This window comes from Atractosteus spatula, chromosome 11, assembly GCF_055471065.1.
Source record: "Atractosteus spatula isolate fAtrSpa1 chromosome 11, fAtrSpa1.hap1, whole genome shotgun sequence".
NCBI classification, from domain to species: Eukaryota; Metazoa; Chordata; class Actinopteri; order Semionotiformes; family Lepisosteidae; genus Atractosteus; species Atractosteus spatula.
In genome coordinates, this window is record NC_142716.1 from 21,620,556 (window position 1) to 21,638,288 (window position 17,733).

The 17,733-nt window shown below is 37.7% G+C and overlaps 1 protein-coding gene across 2 annotated transcripts in view; it reads left to right on the plus strand.

Annotated features, from left to right (window-relative positions):
* Positions 1-17,733, plus strand: part of rabgap1l (RAB GTPase activating protein 1-like) — a 351,445-nt gene that overhangs the window by 287,679 nt on the left and 46,033 nt on the right. For both annotated transcript variants that reach the window (XM_088926643.1, XM_088926644.1), the window contains exon 19: positions 7,870-7,998. In XM_088926643.1, the coding sequence (XP_088782769.1) occupies positions 7,870-7,998 (129 nt within the window). The remainder of the gene's footprint in view (positions 1-7,869; positions 7,999-17,733) is intronic.

A 17,733-nucleotide genomic window follows, 5' to 3' on the forward strand; every position in this document is an offset into this window, starting at 1 on the left:
TGGTCACTGATAGCTTTTTACCCAGTTTCTCATAGCGCTTACGAGAGGAAATAGTGACAGTGAAGCAAACAGAAGTGAGAGAACCATTAGGAAACAATGATCATAGTGTGGTGTAGTTTGAAGTATGTTTTACAACTTCTGAAAAGCAGATTTTGAAGGAATAAGACACAATTTAAGAGAAGCAAAATGGTATAGGACAGAAATTAATTCATTGGTAAGTCAATAGCAATAGTTTAAAAAATATCCTTCTTGAAGCACAGAACAAATTTAGTTAAGTAAATCAGAAGCTAATAAACAGTAATACAAATGGTTCAAGAAGTCGGGACAAATGTAAAGGAAAAGATAGATGTTTATAAAATGAATAAAAAACAACAGGACAAAAGAAAAGAAAAAGAGTACAATGTCCTGCAACAATAGGTAAAAAAGGCACATAAAAAAGGCCAAGAGAGAAACTGAAAACAATATTACAATGGAATTTAAAATAAAAAAAACAGTTTTGTAAGCACTACATTAGCAAAAGAACCATCAAGGAAGAAATAAAATATATTTGGCACAGAAATGGTTAACTTCTAGACATTAAAAGGGAAAAGGCAGATGTAGTAAATGAGTATTTCACTCAGGTGTTCACTAAGGAACAAAAACAACATGCCTCAGAGAGCAGAAGGACAAGGTTTTGTACTGGATAATATTAGAATAGAATAGGGGGAATTGTTTTGGGTACTACAAGCACTCAAAATGTATAAATACCCGGGGCCTAATGGTACAATGACCAAAGAAAGTCTACACCCCGTTTCTAAAAATTAGCCTTTATTGCCTTATAGACTTGAATTAAAGTTCCTTTTTTAATTTATCTTCACATCTGACCTATATTTTTCAAACATGTCAATTAACAAATAATCTCGATCAATTTTTTAAGAACTTTTAACTAAAATAAAAACTGTTAATAGCTTGGTCGGATAAGTGTCCACTGTCTTTGTAATAGCAATCCTAAATTAGGCCAGGTATAAGAAAGATATCACAGTAATCTAAACTTGATTAAATAAAGGACTTTTGAAGAATCTCTGTCATGAATTGCAAGGCTCATGGATGTTTGCACATGAGAACACCATTTCATCACAGATGTTCTGTTATTTATTAATATTATTTATTAATTATGTTGTAATTATTAGGAGTGGGGTTTGTGTACGGGGGCAGCGAGAATGTCTGGATATACTTTTATTTTGATGTAGATTTGATATGGTTATAAAGCAAAATAAACAAAAACCAGGACCTTTGCCTTAAGACAAACCCCACTCCTATAAAATAACATCACCTACTTCCCAGCAACACACCCCTACATACATGAACAAAACTCACTAAGTTAAGCTATGTGAGAATCTGCAGTCAAAATCCCTACCCAATTTTATAATTAGTGAAAACATTGCACACTAGGTGCTATCCTTTAGGCCCTAGAAGGTGTCCTCTCTTTCCAGCCCCAATAACAGACCTTCCATGGAACAGGCTGCTACAAGCATATATCAGTATTTCAGCATGAGATCACAGCAAAGGTCTTAATTGAACAGTGTTACACTGTAGAGGACAGATTATAACTTTCCTCATGTCGTTCAAATTAAAGTACGGGGTCAAACATGATGCCAGGGTTTCCAACTTCCATCAAAGGTTTGCCTATTCAAATTTGCACATTTTGTGTGTCACGATTATAGTCCCCCCTCCTTAAGGGTGCTCCAGCCCTTTCACTAAGACTTTATTCTCTGCACCTGTTCCCTATTCCCAGCCCACCTTAAAAGCCAGGCGCTGACGCTCATCCGGGCTCCGCATCTGATTTCCATATCGTGCGAGTCCGGGACCTGGAAGCGCCTGGTCCCGTTAAGGTTTTAACCTCTGTTCCCGTTCCTGTTCCCCGTCCGCCGGTTCCGACCCGGCCTTCGTGGTTTTTATCTTGTTCTGATGGATCTCCTGGTTTTGGACTTACTCGTGTGTTTTGGATTTTCCCTACGGACTACTCTTTTGGATTGTTCGCCTCGGCCACACCTTCCCCGTGCACCAGCGCACCTTGGACACGCCCCCCTGTCTTCAGCCCCGTTTTCCTGCATGACGTTTCCCTAGTGTTCCCCCCACTCCGTCGGACTGTGTCGTCCGCATAGGGTCCGGAAAGAACTGTTCGTTACAGAATGCAGAGCCAACACCTGGACCCCGCGGACGGCACCCTGGCAGCCTGGATTCCATCAGTTTTTTTTTTTCTCCCCTTTTTTTTTTCTTAGGGCTTCGGAGCCGCCCTGAAAAGGAGGGGCGTACTGTCACGATTATAGTCCCCCCTCCTTAAGGGTGCTCCAGCCCTTTCACTAAGACTTTATTCTCTGCACCTGTTCCCTATTCCCAGCCCACCTTAAAAGCCAGGCGCTGACGCTCATCCGGGCTCCGCATCTGATTTCCATATCGTGCGAGTCCGGGACCTGGAAGCGCCTGGTCCCGTTAAGGTTTTAACCTCTGTTCCCGTTCCTGTTCCCCGTCCGCCGGTTCCGACCCGGCCTTCGTGGTTTTTATCTTGTTCTGATGGATCTCCTGGTTTTGGACTTACTCGTGTGTTTTGGATTTTCCCTACGGACTACTCTTTTGGATTGTTCGCCTCGGCCACACCTTCCCCGTGCACCAGCGCACCTTGGACACGCCCCCCTGTCTTCAGCCCCGTTTTCCTGCATGACGTTTCCCTAGTGTTCCCCCCACTCCGTCGGACTGTGTCGTCCGCATAGGGTCCGGAAAGAACTGTTCGTTACATTGTGGATCATTTACTGTCATAACACTTCTCATTGTTACTTAATCTAAAAATTAATACGTACGTATCAACCTACCTCCTAAGTTCATGCTTTCAACTATTATTAAGCTATTGTTTACAGCTTGTTCTTAGAAAGTAAGGTGACCATCAAGATCCTAAAAAACTGGACACCTTTAAACAGAACAGGATATTGATGGTGTTTTGAGACTGAAAGCAATAATCTGTGCTGAACTATTAGGTATCTTAGTGCAACCTAATACTAAAACAAAAACAAAAAGTAAACACAATCGCTGTCACTGTTAACATGTGTTTTTTTATTATTTTGTACACGCTTATTGCTTGTTTTATATCTCTTAATTTGATAATGCTGTCGATATGTATTTGATCATATTGGACATAACTGTATCACTATAATATTACAATATAATATCACTATAATGTCATGATAATGCCACTGCTGAGACCAAGTACAGCTGTTCAGGGTCATTATAAATTTGGACTATAGATCAATATTCAGCAGATATTCAGCAGATAATAAAAAAAATGACTTTCAGATCACGGCAACTGAAAGTAAATTATTTAAACATGCAGTTTAGCTTATGAATTTTGTAAAGCTGATAATATCACATTAAAGAATAGTTAAACTATTTGGCAAACTTGCTGTTCCTTGGATTACTTTCAGTTTCAGAGCAATTTATTTTAATTTGTGACTCATAGTGTCTTTTTTTTTGGAGACTGATGGCCACTCTTTTTGAAGAAAATGTGGTTCAGGTCACTCTATTCATGAGGAATATATACACATTTGGATTTCACTGTCGAAGGCATGTGCAGTCTTAGATTTAATCTGTCCTAGTAGAAATGTTTCTTTCAACAGGAATTGTGTTCTGTATTGTATTCAGATTAGTAGTGCTTCCCTCAATTGAACAGTCATAGTCTCTCCTAGCTTTTATTTGTCCCACTGCTTTCACCCTATGATTAGGCCTAGTGGCAGGAGAGTTGTGTGGTCACTAAACCCCCTGCCAGCAACAATCTATAGGGGGCAATCAACTACTGAGTTGAATATGTGGAACCAGGAAAAGAGGAAAAGCTATGAAATGAGCACAGTGGAGATAAGGAGCTCATGTATTCTCGTGAGGTAACCATAAGTACTGGAATTTTTAGGTTCTCTAATTATCTCCCTTAAACACAAGCTTTAGGGGTAAATTGCTTGAAGGACTAATTATTGATCTGTGTAGTTAATATGCTATGCAGCAATAATATTCCCTTACACACACCTAACAAAGGCTACTAAAATTGAAAAACGATGATCTTTTACTTGTAAAATGATTTTTGTAGAGCCGAACTCATTACTGTTTATTAATTGTGTATTAGATGAGGACTAAAGGAGTTTTTTTTCTTTATTACTCTTATACTGTTATAAGTGCTTTCAAGTCTAAATGTCTAAAGTTGGTGTTTTGCTTATTAAACCTATTGTTTATAATATTCAGCCTCCCTCTTATGTTCTTAACTGGCAGCAGGCTGGTATCTGTACTTTTGAGTTATTGTTGGGATATTTTTGTTGCTGTTGCTTTTGAGATTCAGGGTATTTTATAGAGATGCAAAATATTATATTATATAATTATTATATATTATTATAGAGCTTGAAGGTTTCTCTCTCCATACTATTATCAAAGATTGTGGACCACAAGTGATTTCATGCCTGTAAATAGGAATGTCAGCCCCCTAGCTTAGATTTTCAGTGAAAACATGAAAAAGATGTAACATGCTCTCAACCAATGGGCATTACGCATATGATCATTTATCAAGGTGTGTGTCATCTCTGAGATCATGAGGTCATGAGACTTTCTTAAGCAAGCTGGATAAAGGTGACTCCACTCATTCAGACATAATAAAATATTTATATGTATACACACTGAACAGCAGACAAATCTTAAAACTTACAACTGAAACAAATAAATTTATATTTTCAGTGAATGATAATTATTTTAATGATATTTTCAAATAAATACATTATTTGTGGGTGACACAAATTATTAGCCTGGCAGGCAGCATCGACTTCATCAATGACATCGACTACTTTGACTTCTGTATATTTGTGTCTTTAAAGACACAATATCCATAGCTCCTAATGTTTTCAGTTGCTGCACGTTCTCTCTTTAACAGCATTTATATAAAAAATTCTTACAATTCCTTTTTATTTGCAGGGGGGCGCACAACCTGCAGATCATTGTACGAAATGGAAATTAATGCCATATCCTAGTATGAACACTTGCGGTCTTTTTCCTTTATATTGTAACACGACAGGTTCAGCGAGGATAGAAACAGGAGCTCAGCCTCTATTTAATGAGAACACGGTGCTTTATTAACCAGACAGCAACCACATTTATTTAAAATGATTCTCTGCCAATGTGCACTTAACCACTGGTAACGAAGCAGCGCTAAATATGGAACCACAGAAAGCACTATGACCCGTAAGGGTGTCCCTTTACGCGTTTTATAACAGTGCACCCTCGAGTGTTCACGCACTTTAAATCCACACTTGCGCTATGTCACTGAAGTGTGGGCTTGAAGGGAAGGATTTAGGGCTTAAGTAACCTGTTGAATGTGCAAATTCTGGATGGTAATATTTAGAAACTTAAACTTAAAGAATTTGTTTTCCTGTGAGTGATAAGAATATAAGCAGTTTAGAATTCCTTAAGTGGTTTACGTCATATTTAAGTAATTGTTTTCATTATGTTCAAATATCTAATAATTGTACTGCTTCATCAATGTCACCAGTTCAATTTGGGGTACCACAGGGATCAGTGCTGGGACCAATATTGTACTCTCTTTACATGCTGCCGCTAGGTAGGATAATACGAAAATATAATATAAACTTTCATTCATATGCCGATGACACGCAAATATACGTTTAGTTTACACCAATTGACAACTCTTCTATTATCACTTTAGTTAATTGCATTAATGAAGTAAAGACTTGGATGTGTGCAAACTCTGATAAAACTGAGGTTCTGTTGTTCAGAGGAAACAATACTGATAGGACAACTACTGTATAACTTCAGCACTTAACTCAGAGGATTTAAAAATTTGCCTCAAAGACTCAGCACATAACCTAGGCGTCATATTAGACACAAGGCTCTCATTTAACTCTCATGTTAAAACAGTATCTAAAACATGCTTCCTACAGTTAAGAAATATTGCAAAACTACGGCAGTTTCTCTCCACTCAAGAAACAGAGAAATGAATACATGCTCTTGTATACAGCAGGTTAGACTACTGCAATGCCCTATTATCAGGGAGCACCCACCACTCTTTTAACACCTTACAGCAGATTCGGAATGCAGCAGCTAGAATTGTTACTAGGAGCAGAAAGTACGACTATATAACCCCCATACTTAGCTCTCTTCATTGGCTTCCTGTCAGGAGCAGGGTGGACTTCAAAATCCTTCTGCTTACTTACAAAGCTCTCAGAGGTCAGGCACCTTTCTATCTAATGGAACTTATTAATGTTTTGAATCCAAGTTGCCTGCTTAGATCACAGAATGCAGGTCTCCTTCATATTGCACAAATTATTAAAATAGCTTATGGAACAGTCTCCCACCCCATATTCGGGATGCCGAGTCAATCTCAGTATTCAAATTCAGACTGAAGACCTATTACTTCCGCCTAGCCTACTTACACCTTACATTATAGCCTGCAGCAACCATGGCTGCTGGTGCTGCTGTACATGCCATTGTGTGTCTCTATGTTGGCCCACCAGGTAGATACATCTGTTCTGACTAACCTATCCTCCCCATATGTCCTGATGGTGCCCGGACTGGGTACCATCTGAGTTGGATGCTGCATCACTGCCATGGATCCAAGAGGGACATCGTGGATATAGCTATCGTTTAAGAGGAATTTACTGGTCTACAGAGATCTGCATGGAGTACTAACACACAGAAGACATGATGGATGGATGGATTAATACCCTCATCGTTTCCTTTTTTAAATTATATAATGTTAGAATGCCCAAAGGGGTTGGGCAACCAGTTGACCTTGGACCCCTAGAGTTTTTGTCTCTCCTTACTAAGGAGTTTTTGGCTCCTCTCCTCTGTTGTCTTCTGGTCTTCTGTTCTGTATTGACAAAATGTATCGTCTATTGTTAAGCACCTTCGGGCAACCTTGTTGTGAAAGGTGCTATATAAAAATAAATTGAATTGAATTGAGTCCTAATGTTGGTTAGAACTGGTATCATTAAATAGTGATAAACAGGAGAAAGTGATTAATCTGACATAAATTAATTTGGCATCTGTTATGATGGATGATGTTTTCATCCATTTTACATCCATTTTTAAATTTTAGATGACTCCAGATAGTAGATTGATCAATACGTGGCTTCATAATGGTTGATAAGGTGTTTTTGTCCATTTTATTAATTACTTTTTTCTTTTATTCTGTCAACCACATCACTTCAACACTTATATTAGTGCCTCATCACTTTTTGGCCCTAGACTGCTTACCCTATACCCCAAGTATACTAAATTTACACAGATTTCCTGCAGTACCAAGATGTTTTAAAGCTGCTGAAATCTTAACAAAAATTTTTAAAGTAGAAAACAGTCTAGTACGTTATTGCTCCTTAATATGTCCACAATGGCAGATCAATATTATTAATACTTTTGAGTGGAAGCAAGTCATTTAGTTTGATATATTGCTTATACAGGATATTGAAGCATAAGATTTCGTATCATGTAATAAAATTAATGCTATTAAAGAAACATGCCTTGAGTGAAATGTCCCAAAAGTCGAATGAAGTATTTCATAGCAGTTATAAGACTTTGCACTGATTATCATACAGACATAGACTGGCTTTACCTGATGCATTCTGTTGACTACACATCACACTACACTCTCCATTTTCTGTGGTTTTTGGCACATTGCACTCAGCAATGTCTCCTGCCACAGATGTACATTTGTATGAGTGAACCAAGGTTTTAAGTAAACAGAATTCTGACCCACTGAAAAACATCTGTCAACATTTATCCTACTGTGCTGTTTTGATTAAGAAATGCATTTCAAAGTAATAAACCAAGCCAACATTTCTCTACCTACAGACCTCAAAGGAAGACCTGCTTCAGGCAGATTTCGAAGGGGCACTGAAATTCTTCCGTGTCCAGTTGCCAAAACGCTACCGGGCAGCTGAGAACGCTCGGCGTCTGATGGAACAGGCCTGCAACATCAAGGTAGGAGCAGGACATTTTCTGGTTAGAGATGATTTTACAGCAGTTGGAATTTATGTGTGGAAGGGTGTGAGAATATGGATCAGTTACCTTGGTCTGGAGAGCCTGGAGGCTCATTTTATTTCATTCCAGATGAGTTCTAAGCGACTTCATTGGACCATTTATTTGCCAAACTGGGGCTATTTAACAGTTTCCCAAGTCTTTGTGTGAAATCAGTTGGATGGTTGGTTGGATACAAAGTTGGATATAGGGTGGTGTAGTACCTTAGAGCTACAGTACAGCTAAATTCTAAGTTTGGTTATGAGTTTGGTTATGAGTACTCCCAAAAAACATGCTTGCTACTTTGAATTATCCATGTGCATTGAAGTCCAAGATAAGGTTGCACACACATAAAAGGGCTGCACACACATAAAAAGTGTCAAATTCTGTTAAATTATACGTTTCCACAATCTTGTTGCTCCTGCAGTTAAGGCTGTGACAAAAAGAAGACAGTATGCAACAAATTACCTATTAAACCTGCAGAATTGTTTAACTGCAGGATTACACTCAGTAAAGTGATCCATTTTAAATGTTGAAGCACAGCTGTTAAAACTTGGTAAAGTTTGGTATTGAATGCTTTAAGGACACATTTTCTGTTTTAATTTTTTGGTTCCAATTAAATGCAAAGCTGATTCTAATTAAATTTGCTGATTTACACTTCTGTACAAATGTACAATTGAATGTACAGTTGTGAGAAAAAGTTTGTAATTATCTGGATTTCTGCATGAATGGCTCCTAAAATGTGATCTGATTGTCATATCTTTTTTGATGAATGGTTTAAACCCGTTGTTCTCAAACTCTGGCACGGGTACCACTTGTGGTACGCGGTGCACCCCCAGGTGGTACGCCAGATAACCCTGGAAATTTGTTGTGTGCACTGAAAAATTGGGATGGGTTTTCATATTTTCTATTTTAATAAAATTAGTTTAGATGTCAAATACGCAGCCTATGTACTATGATACAGTGCGCGCTAATACTTGAGTGGATACAAGAGCTTCTATGTAATTCTATACCATTGTATAGGAATGCGTGCTACAAACATAAGTGGCCAATTGTATTTTAAAAAAAGTTATTTCCAACAAATAGGAAGGTAGGAGAATGTGTGTGATTGTGGAACAATGCCAATCTTATAAGCACAGGAAAGCATAGGAATGTGTGCTACGAATGTGACTATTTTTTTAAAAAAAAGTTATCTTCTGCAAATAGGGAGGTAGGAGAATGTGAATGGTTTTGGAACACTGGCAATCTTGTGAGCACAGAAAAGCTTGATAGATAACAGAAAAATATTTAAGGACTGTCCTATGTTAATTTGAGAAAAATACATAGAATGTCGCTGTGTTTCGCTCCCATGCGCATGAAATAAAAACGGCTTTAAACGGAAATGGGGGAAAATGCAAGCTTGCGGATTGCTAAAGCAGGTAAGCCTCACAATATTTGTGAAGAACTTTGTTTACCATTGGCAAAAGGGCTGACACATATTATGTGTGGAGAAAAAGCTGCTAAACAGCTTGACCTGCTGCCTCCATCGAAAGACGCAGTCACTCGTAGAATTATTGATATGTCAGATTATGTCAAAAGTACAGTACACTGATAGAGTGCGTTAAGATGAGCAGATGCTTTTCAGTGCAATTAGATGAGACTGTAGATGTTTTTGATTTGGCCAATTTGCTCATTTACGTTAGATATGAGTTTGAAGGCATGTCCCATGAGGACTTTCTGATTTGTAAGCAGGAGAGCACACATTTCAGCTTCTGAATGAATTTATCGAAGAGAATGGCATCGACTGGATAAAATGGGTCGGAGTTTGTGCAGACGGTGCGAGAGCGATGACAAGCCGACACAGCGGTGTAGTGGCACGAATTAGAGAAGTTGCTAAGAAGTGGACGTACTGCAGCATCCACTGCGAGGCCTTGGCAGCCAAGAAAATGCCTGAGGATTTAAAATCTGTTAGACTCTGTTGTCAAGGTTGTGAATTGTATCAAGGCTCGACCAATTAATTCACCTCTGCTTTGCTCCACTAAACAGGCTCACCCCTTTCAGTGAAATGGTGCTTTTTTATTTTTAATTGTTGTTATTCCTGTTGTCATTCTGTAAAGCACTTTGAGAAGCCACCTTTAAAGGCGCTGTATAAAATAAAGTTTATTATTTATTATTTTATATATTATATTTGTGTGTGAGTGTGTGTGCGCGTGTGCTCATGTTGGTCATTGAAATTTTCTGTGGTTCCTATGAGAAGATGACTTGTAGGTGGTACTTGGATGCTTTGGTTTGGTACTTGGTCCAATAAATTTGAGAACCACTGGTTTAAACAATCAAGGTCATTGATGGAAAAAGTATGTGAACCTCTAGGATAATGACATCTTGAAAAGATGGTCATTAGAGTTAGGTATTCCAATCAATGAGTCACGTGTTCCAATCAATTCAGGTGTGAGTTTGACCTGCCCTGCGGTATAAAAAATCACACAATTTCACAACAGAATTCTGTTGAAGTGCAATATGGCCCAATCAAAAGAGATTTCAGAGGAGCTCAGAAGAAGAGTTGTTGAAGCTCATAAGACTGGAAAGGGTTACAAAAGGATTTCTAAAGATTCTAAAGAAAATGCCTCCATCAGTCCACAGTTAGGCAGATAGATTACAATTGGAAGAAAGCACCGTTGCTACTCTCCCTAGGAGTGGTCATCCTACAAAGATCAATGCAAGGGCACACCGTACAATCCTTAAACAAGTGACAAAGAACCCTAGAGTGACAGCTAAGGATCTGCAGGCATCTCTTGCAATTGATAATGTCTGTGTTCATGGGTCTACCATAAGAAAAACACTGAACAAGAGTGGTGTTCATGGGAGGTTACCACGGAGGAAACCACTGCTCTCCAAAAAAAACATTGCTGCCTGTCTCAAGTTTGCTAAAGATCACCTGGATGTTCCACAGCACTACTGGAACAATGTTCTGTGGACAGATGAGACAAAAGTTGAACTTTTTGGTAAATGTACACAGCGTTATGTTTGGAGAAAACAAAACACTGCATACCAACACCAAAACCTCATCCCAACTGTAAAGCATGGTGGAGGGAGTATAATGGTGTGGGGCTGCTTTGCTGCCTCAGGGCCTGGACGGCTTGCAATCATTGAGGGACCAATGAATTCCAAGATGTATCAGGAAATTCTACAGCAGAATGTCAGGGAGTCTGTCTGTGATCAAAAACTCAAAAGAAGTTGGGTCATACAACAAGAAAATGATCCAAAACACAGGAGTAAATCAACAACAGAGTGGCTCAAACAGAAGACATTCTGTATTTTAGAATCGCCAAGTGAGAGTCCTAACCTCAATACCATTGCAATGCTTTGGCGTGATCTGAAGCAGGTTATTCAAGCAAGACATCCCAAAAATATACATGAACTGAAACAGTTATGTATAGAGAAATGGGCCACAATACCTCCTAACCGCTGCGCAGGTCTGATCAGCAGCTACAGAAAGCATTTGGTTGAAGTTATTGGCAATAAATGAGGTTCCACTTGTTACTAAATATAAGGGTTCAAATACTTTTTCCGTCAATGACTTTGATTGTTTAAACCATTTGTTCAATAAAGAAATGGCAATGTTAAATGTTGTGTTTGTTGTTTGTTAAATAAGACTGTCTTTATTTATTATTATGACTTAGATGAAGTTCAGATCACATTATAAGAGCCATTCATGCAGAAATCCAGATAATTCCAAAGTGTCCACAAACTTTTTCTCACAATTGTATTATTGGAATAATCTGACACCGATAAAACAGGAAAGATCAATGCATAATTCTTCTTGATGAATTTTACTTAACCCCACCTCATTAACATAGTCCAAATAATTACTGTGCAGCTTGCTCTCTCTTGCTCTCTCTTAGTTGAAAACATACATGTTACTCTTCAAATTCTTAACTAATGTTTAAATGTGTGTGCTTCAGTGTTTTCAGATATTTAAAATAATTTCTGTACCTCCAATTGTTCATTTCAATATGACTGTAGCAGGCAGCAAATGTCAGATATTAATTTTCCTGTTTGTGAAAGGTACAACATGGACGGAGACATAATACTCAATTATGATGTCTCAAAGTCCAATGAACTAAATGGTTAACCCTTATTTTTGACCCAATAGACCAATTTAATCTACTGATGCTTTTCTAGACAGTGCTTTAGATTTAGGGATAACAAGACATATATGAAACCTAGGGTATACTTTACATAAATAATGGTTATTCTGTGATGGGAAGTACAGCACTGGTACATGTATAACATTCATAAATAGGAGATGACATTGTATTGATAGTGTCTGATGTGATGAGCAGTCAAAAATGACAATACAAAAATGTAATCATATGCTTAATGTTTCACAGTAATATATATACAGTCTGAGTTAGATGACTGCACAGTACCCTATTATATGTACTGTATACACACAAGACCATCAGCTGAATGTATTTTTCTTAGGCTGCTCTTGTGGATTTTTGGATAGCTACCGATGTGTGTAAAATAAGCTACTATATATTGTTTATCCATGTTTCAGCTTGTTTATGTTATTAATAAATCCTATCCCTCCAGCATCTCTCTCTATGCATAATCTTTGTACAGGGATTAGCCCTGAAATGTTTTAATGAGATGACGATTACATTTTTTAAATGAACTGGAGCGCACTGAGCTCTGTGGCACCTTGTTTAAAATGAAAAAAGGATATTAAATTAGTCTTTGCTGATTAACATACTATTACTGAACACAGCATGTACCATGTTGACCAGATTTTTTCTCCCTTATGTAAAGAACACATTTTGGTTAAGAAGTAATGGAATCCCACTTGCTAGCTACAGCTATTAAATCAGTAGGGCACTATCTTTACACCTAGAGTGCATATAACTCCTTTTTTTAATTTTAAGTTTGAAAATTGCCTTTGAAGGAAATTGTATTAATTTGGAAATCAAATTCTAACAAACTGAGTATTGTTATTTGTTATTGGTTATTTGCAAAAAAGAGAAGAAAGGAAACACAACGTTTTGGCTATGAAGCCTTCTTCAGGTGTATTATAATTCAGATAAGATATGACCACTTTATTGGCCATATACAATTTCTTTTATTGGGTATTTGTCTTTTTTCACATACCCCAACTTTGCTCTCCATTAGACACATAGACAGGGAGAGAAGCTTGGGGGTAAGAGCGCAGGGTCAGCCGTTTATACTGCTCACAACTGGCAACCCACTGAAGCTAAGCAGGTGTGAGCCTGGTCAGTACCTGGATGGGAGACCTCTTGGGAAAAACTAAGGTTGCTGCTGGAAGACGTGTTAGTGGGGCCAGAAGGGGGTGCTCACCCTGCGGTCCATGTGGGTCCTAATGCCCCAGCATAGTGACAAGGACACTATACTGTAAGCAGGCGCCATCCTTCAGATGAGATGTGAAACCGAGGTCCTACTGTATATATGATGACTAATGACTCTCTGTGGTCATTAAAAATCCCAGGGTGTTTCTCAAAAGAGTAGGGGTATAACCCCGGTGTCCTGGCCAAATTTCCCATTGGCCCTTACCAATCATGGCCTCCTAATGATCCCCATCTATGAATTGGCTTCATTACTCTGCTCTCTCCTCCCCACTGATAGCTGGTGTGTGGTGAGCGTTCTGGGGCACTATGGCTGCCGTCACATCATCCAGGTGGGGCTGCACATTGGTGGAGGGGAGTCCCCATTACCTGTAAAGCGCTTTGAGTGGAGTGTCCAGAAACGCTCTATATAAGTGTAAGCAATTATTATTATTATTATTACAGCGCCCCTGGAGCAGTTAAGGGCCTTGCTCAGGGGCCCAGCGGAGTAGGATTCCTCTGCTGGCCGTGGCAACCTTCCAGCCACAGGCACAGATCCTTAGCCACAGAGCCTCCGCACTGCCCATGTAGAACTGGTGTGCAAGTCCAGTCCTGGAGTGCCAAAATTTCACTCTTGTTTATGTTTCACCTCTTTTGCTCTTAATGCCTAACTGAGCTTAAATGGACCTGTTAACATTTTTCAAAGGTCAGCAGCTGTGGTTGATTTACAGAGACCTTGTAAATTTACTGGATTCTGGCCTGGAGGGCTGGAGTTGTGCACCTGTGATACAGAGTAGTGATCTCCAACATTTTCTGGAGAACATAATGTCTTTGTTTTTTCCAGCTTATTCCCTTTTTCTTATTTATACATAGGATATTTCCTAAAGTCCTTCACAGCTGATTACACAAAACATTCATATTATTAAAAGATAAAGCCTGGTTAGACATATTACAGAAACACAGTTAATTAAATAATTACACCAATTATGTAAATGAGAGTTTGTAAAAAAAACAGAAAACTGACTAGGCCATCCAGATATACAGAGGCTAATACAGAGGAACATTGACTAAGTTTTCTTAGCTTTTTCTTAGTAAATAAGCATGCTTATGATTTTTTCCCATTTTCTTAACATTGCGAATATAATGAAGTAAGTACTGTAAATAGCTTTTGTTATTATTTTATAAATAATTGATCTGATAACTAATGGGAACAGCTGGTAAATATTACATGTTTACTGCACTCACTAATACATTCTAATACACTTTAAGCACTAATACAGTACGTATCTCAACATTGGGGTAATGCTTAACATGCACATTGATGGTTAATTATTTTTAAAAGCCTATTCTGTCTGTTCACCTTATTTACACTGCATCTTAAAACTTAATTAAAACATTTCAGAATATCATACAGGATAATAAAATCAATGTTTGGCTTGGTGGGATTATTTTGGTGAAACTGAAGAACAAACAGAAATAGTGAATTCAGGGTAGACTTAAATTTTGGTTTAATTCAGTTTTCTGTTCATTTCAGAAACAAAATTAGGTCAGAATAAATTTGAGGAGATGTCCCATCATTAGGAAAATGGTCAAAGCCAAATAAATCGAAGGTTGTTGTTAAAAGCAATTTCAGTCATCCCATTTCCAGAATCTCTCTACAAATGGAATCTCCGGAAAGTAGAAAAATATGCCTGCTTATATAACAAAGGATGCAACTTCAAAATCCCTAAATTATTCTGCAATACTTGTTCAGTAATAGAGCTGGTTCTAAATTATTGCAAGCACTTTGAAGTTGATTTCTGTATCTCTATTATTTGTTCTTTGCTCTCATCTGTGAATTTCAAGTAAATAAAATGAACAGCAACAGAGAAATGCTTCTCAAAGGTGACTGCATGACTTTAAACCAAATAGTTCAGTGTTTATCAAAATCACTCAGAACCTGTTATACAGTTTGAAACACTACTTCTGCTTGAAGGAATTCAGACTGGTTCCTGTGTAATTTCACTGATGATCAGTATAGTTACGGATTCTTTAAGAAAAAAAATTGTTTGCTGGGAACTGTCCTAGGGGGATGGAGAATGGTTGAATTGAATATCTCACCTGACAATATATAATATGGGATATGCCGTAATATAAAATGGTTTTAAAACATTGAATCAAACTAAAAACCTTTCTGTAAATTTTCAGATCCAAATAAAGTAAAAGCAACTCTGTTTAATCACTCTGGTTTTTATTATAACTCATAAGCTTCTATGTACAGTATGTGGTGCTGTAACACTGCAAAGGTGATTAATGTACAGTAAGTCTACCATGAATCCCTTGGTTTTATTGTGAATTTCATGTGCTCAGGCCTCACAAGCCACCTGTTTAGAGGGAGACCTGTCACCTCTGAGTATATCAGATTTCCTCTTCGTATATATAATGCTTGGTAAGTTTTATCTGTGTTGACTAGCTTAACTGAACTTTATTCTTATGAAGAATTTATTCTTAAGATTTTGAATGCACTAGTCAAATTGTCACCATAATCATTTCTGATAAAAGTTGAGTCAAAATGAATGAGAAAATGTGTTCTTTGCACAAGAATACCTAGCCTTATAACACCCAGGCAGATGGTACAGTCTAAAAGGCTATTCAAATATCGATCTTTAAAGCTTCATGAAGTCTTAGAGCTCCTTACATGAACAGAATAAGTTTTGGTTGTGATTTTTAATATTTTGCAGCTACTTATTTTGGTATTTATTATTATCTGGATGGTTTTGGAGGTAATTTATAAAGGAAAATGGATTCTGTACATCTGCATTGGAGTTAATATCCGGATTATTCTTTCTTCACCTGTTAGTAACACATTATAAATCACTGTAATGCAGAATGTTCAATTTATTTTATGAAATGTGGAAAGAATGTTGGTTTGTGGAAGTTCCTTTTTTTCATCTGTGTGTTTTTTAAAAGTGGTTACATACAGACAGGCTTAATATTTTATAAGGACATTTCTGCCAGTTAAATTACAATGTACTGTACAAAGATATATTTCGTTTTACTGTTTTTCCCTTTGCTTTGGAACAGCCATTTCTGATTTCATTTTTTTTCTGCCATCAGCACACAACATCTTAGAGATCCTTGTGACACTCTGTACTGTAGCTCCACAGTGAACACTGTATTTTATAACTGCATCCCTGCAGCTTGAAACAGTGTCCTTGATGGGATTAAGCACTATGCATAGCAATCGACTGTCAGGCAGTGATGAGAATCAGAGGTCTTAGCAAGGCAAAAGATTGAATACAGCATTAACATTCCTAGTTGCACCTGAAAGAAAGCATATTGATTTTCAGAGGGAGGTAGGGACAATGAAGTAACTGGTGTTAACTTATCAAGGCTCCATTACTGGAAGGTTACTTCTTACGGCACTTGATAACCGGTTTGACTGGAAATACAAAGTTAAGTCACTCCCTTACAAATGTGATAAGAAGGTTTGGGTGTATTGCAGAGTACTTAAAAAAGAAAACAACATATTGACCTTTTCTTATGACTGACATTCCCTGTGCTGTATTCGAATGGCCCTAAGGGCAAATGAAAGCATGTGTGGAACATGCTGTGTTTGAAGCCAGGGAAAATCTGGCCCATGTTTAATAATTGCAAACTCTCACAAGATGGATATCAGCACCTGCTGATGGTAAAGAGAAGTGAATGTTAGCCTTCCTTCAGTTTGAGAAGAGATTCATTTTATCTTTTGGGAAGGGTATCTTATACTAGCTATCTCTTTAGTATCTTTGTGGGGAAATAATACACCTGAATGAAGGACTTTTGAGGTACTGTCTCCTCTGTTGCTTTGGAATCTTATTCAGAAAAAGGATTTTCAAGCCATAGTAGCTCAGGGGAAGAACAGACAGACCCAACTCTTGCAGTTCCTCAGTGTCAATAATTTACAAAATTATGTTTCTCAGTTTTAGCAATATCCGGAAAAGGGAAGTAATTATGCAGGCTATTGACAGTGCATGAGTTGTGTAATAACAATAAAAGAAATGTAGTCAAAGGATTTAAAAAAATGCCCTACAGTAAATACCCATCACTAGGTGTGTCACACTTAAGACACAAAAATCTCCTTAATTGCAGTTTTGTGTTGTACTTTTTTATCGATTAATCCAAAATAGCCCACCATTTAGAATTCAAACTGTTCCTGATTATTTTAAGGATACCCGCTTCTACATTCCTTAGTCTAAGTCATTAGTTAGAAAAATAGACTTACAGTCTATTCATAATAACTGTATCATTAACTTACAACATTCATTAATATTGTTCATACTGACCAGTGTTTTGCTCTGATCAGCCACTTCAGAGGTTAGTAAAAAGGAAAATGAACAGAACGTCTTACAGCTTAAACCGG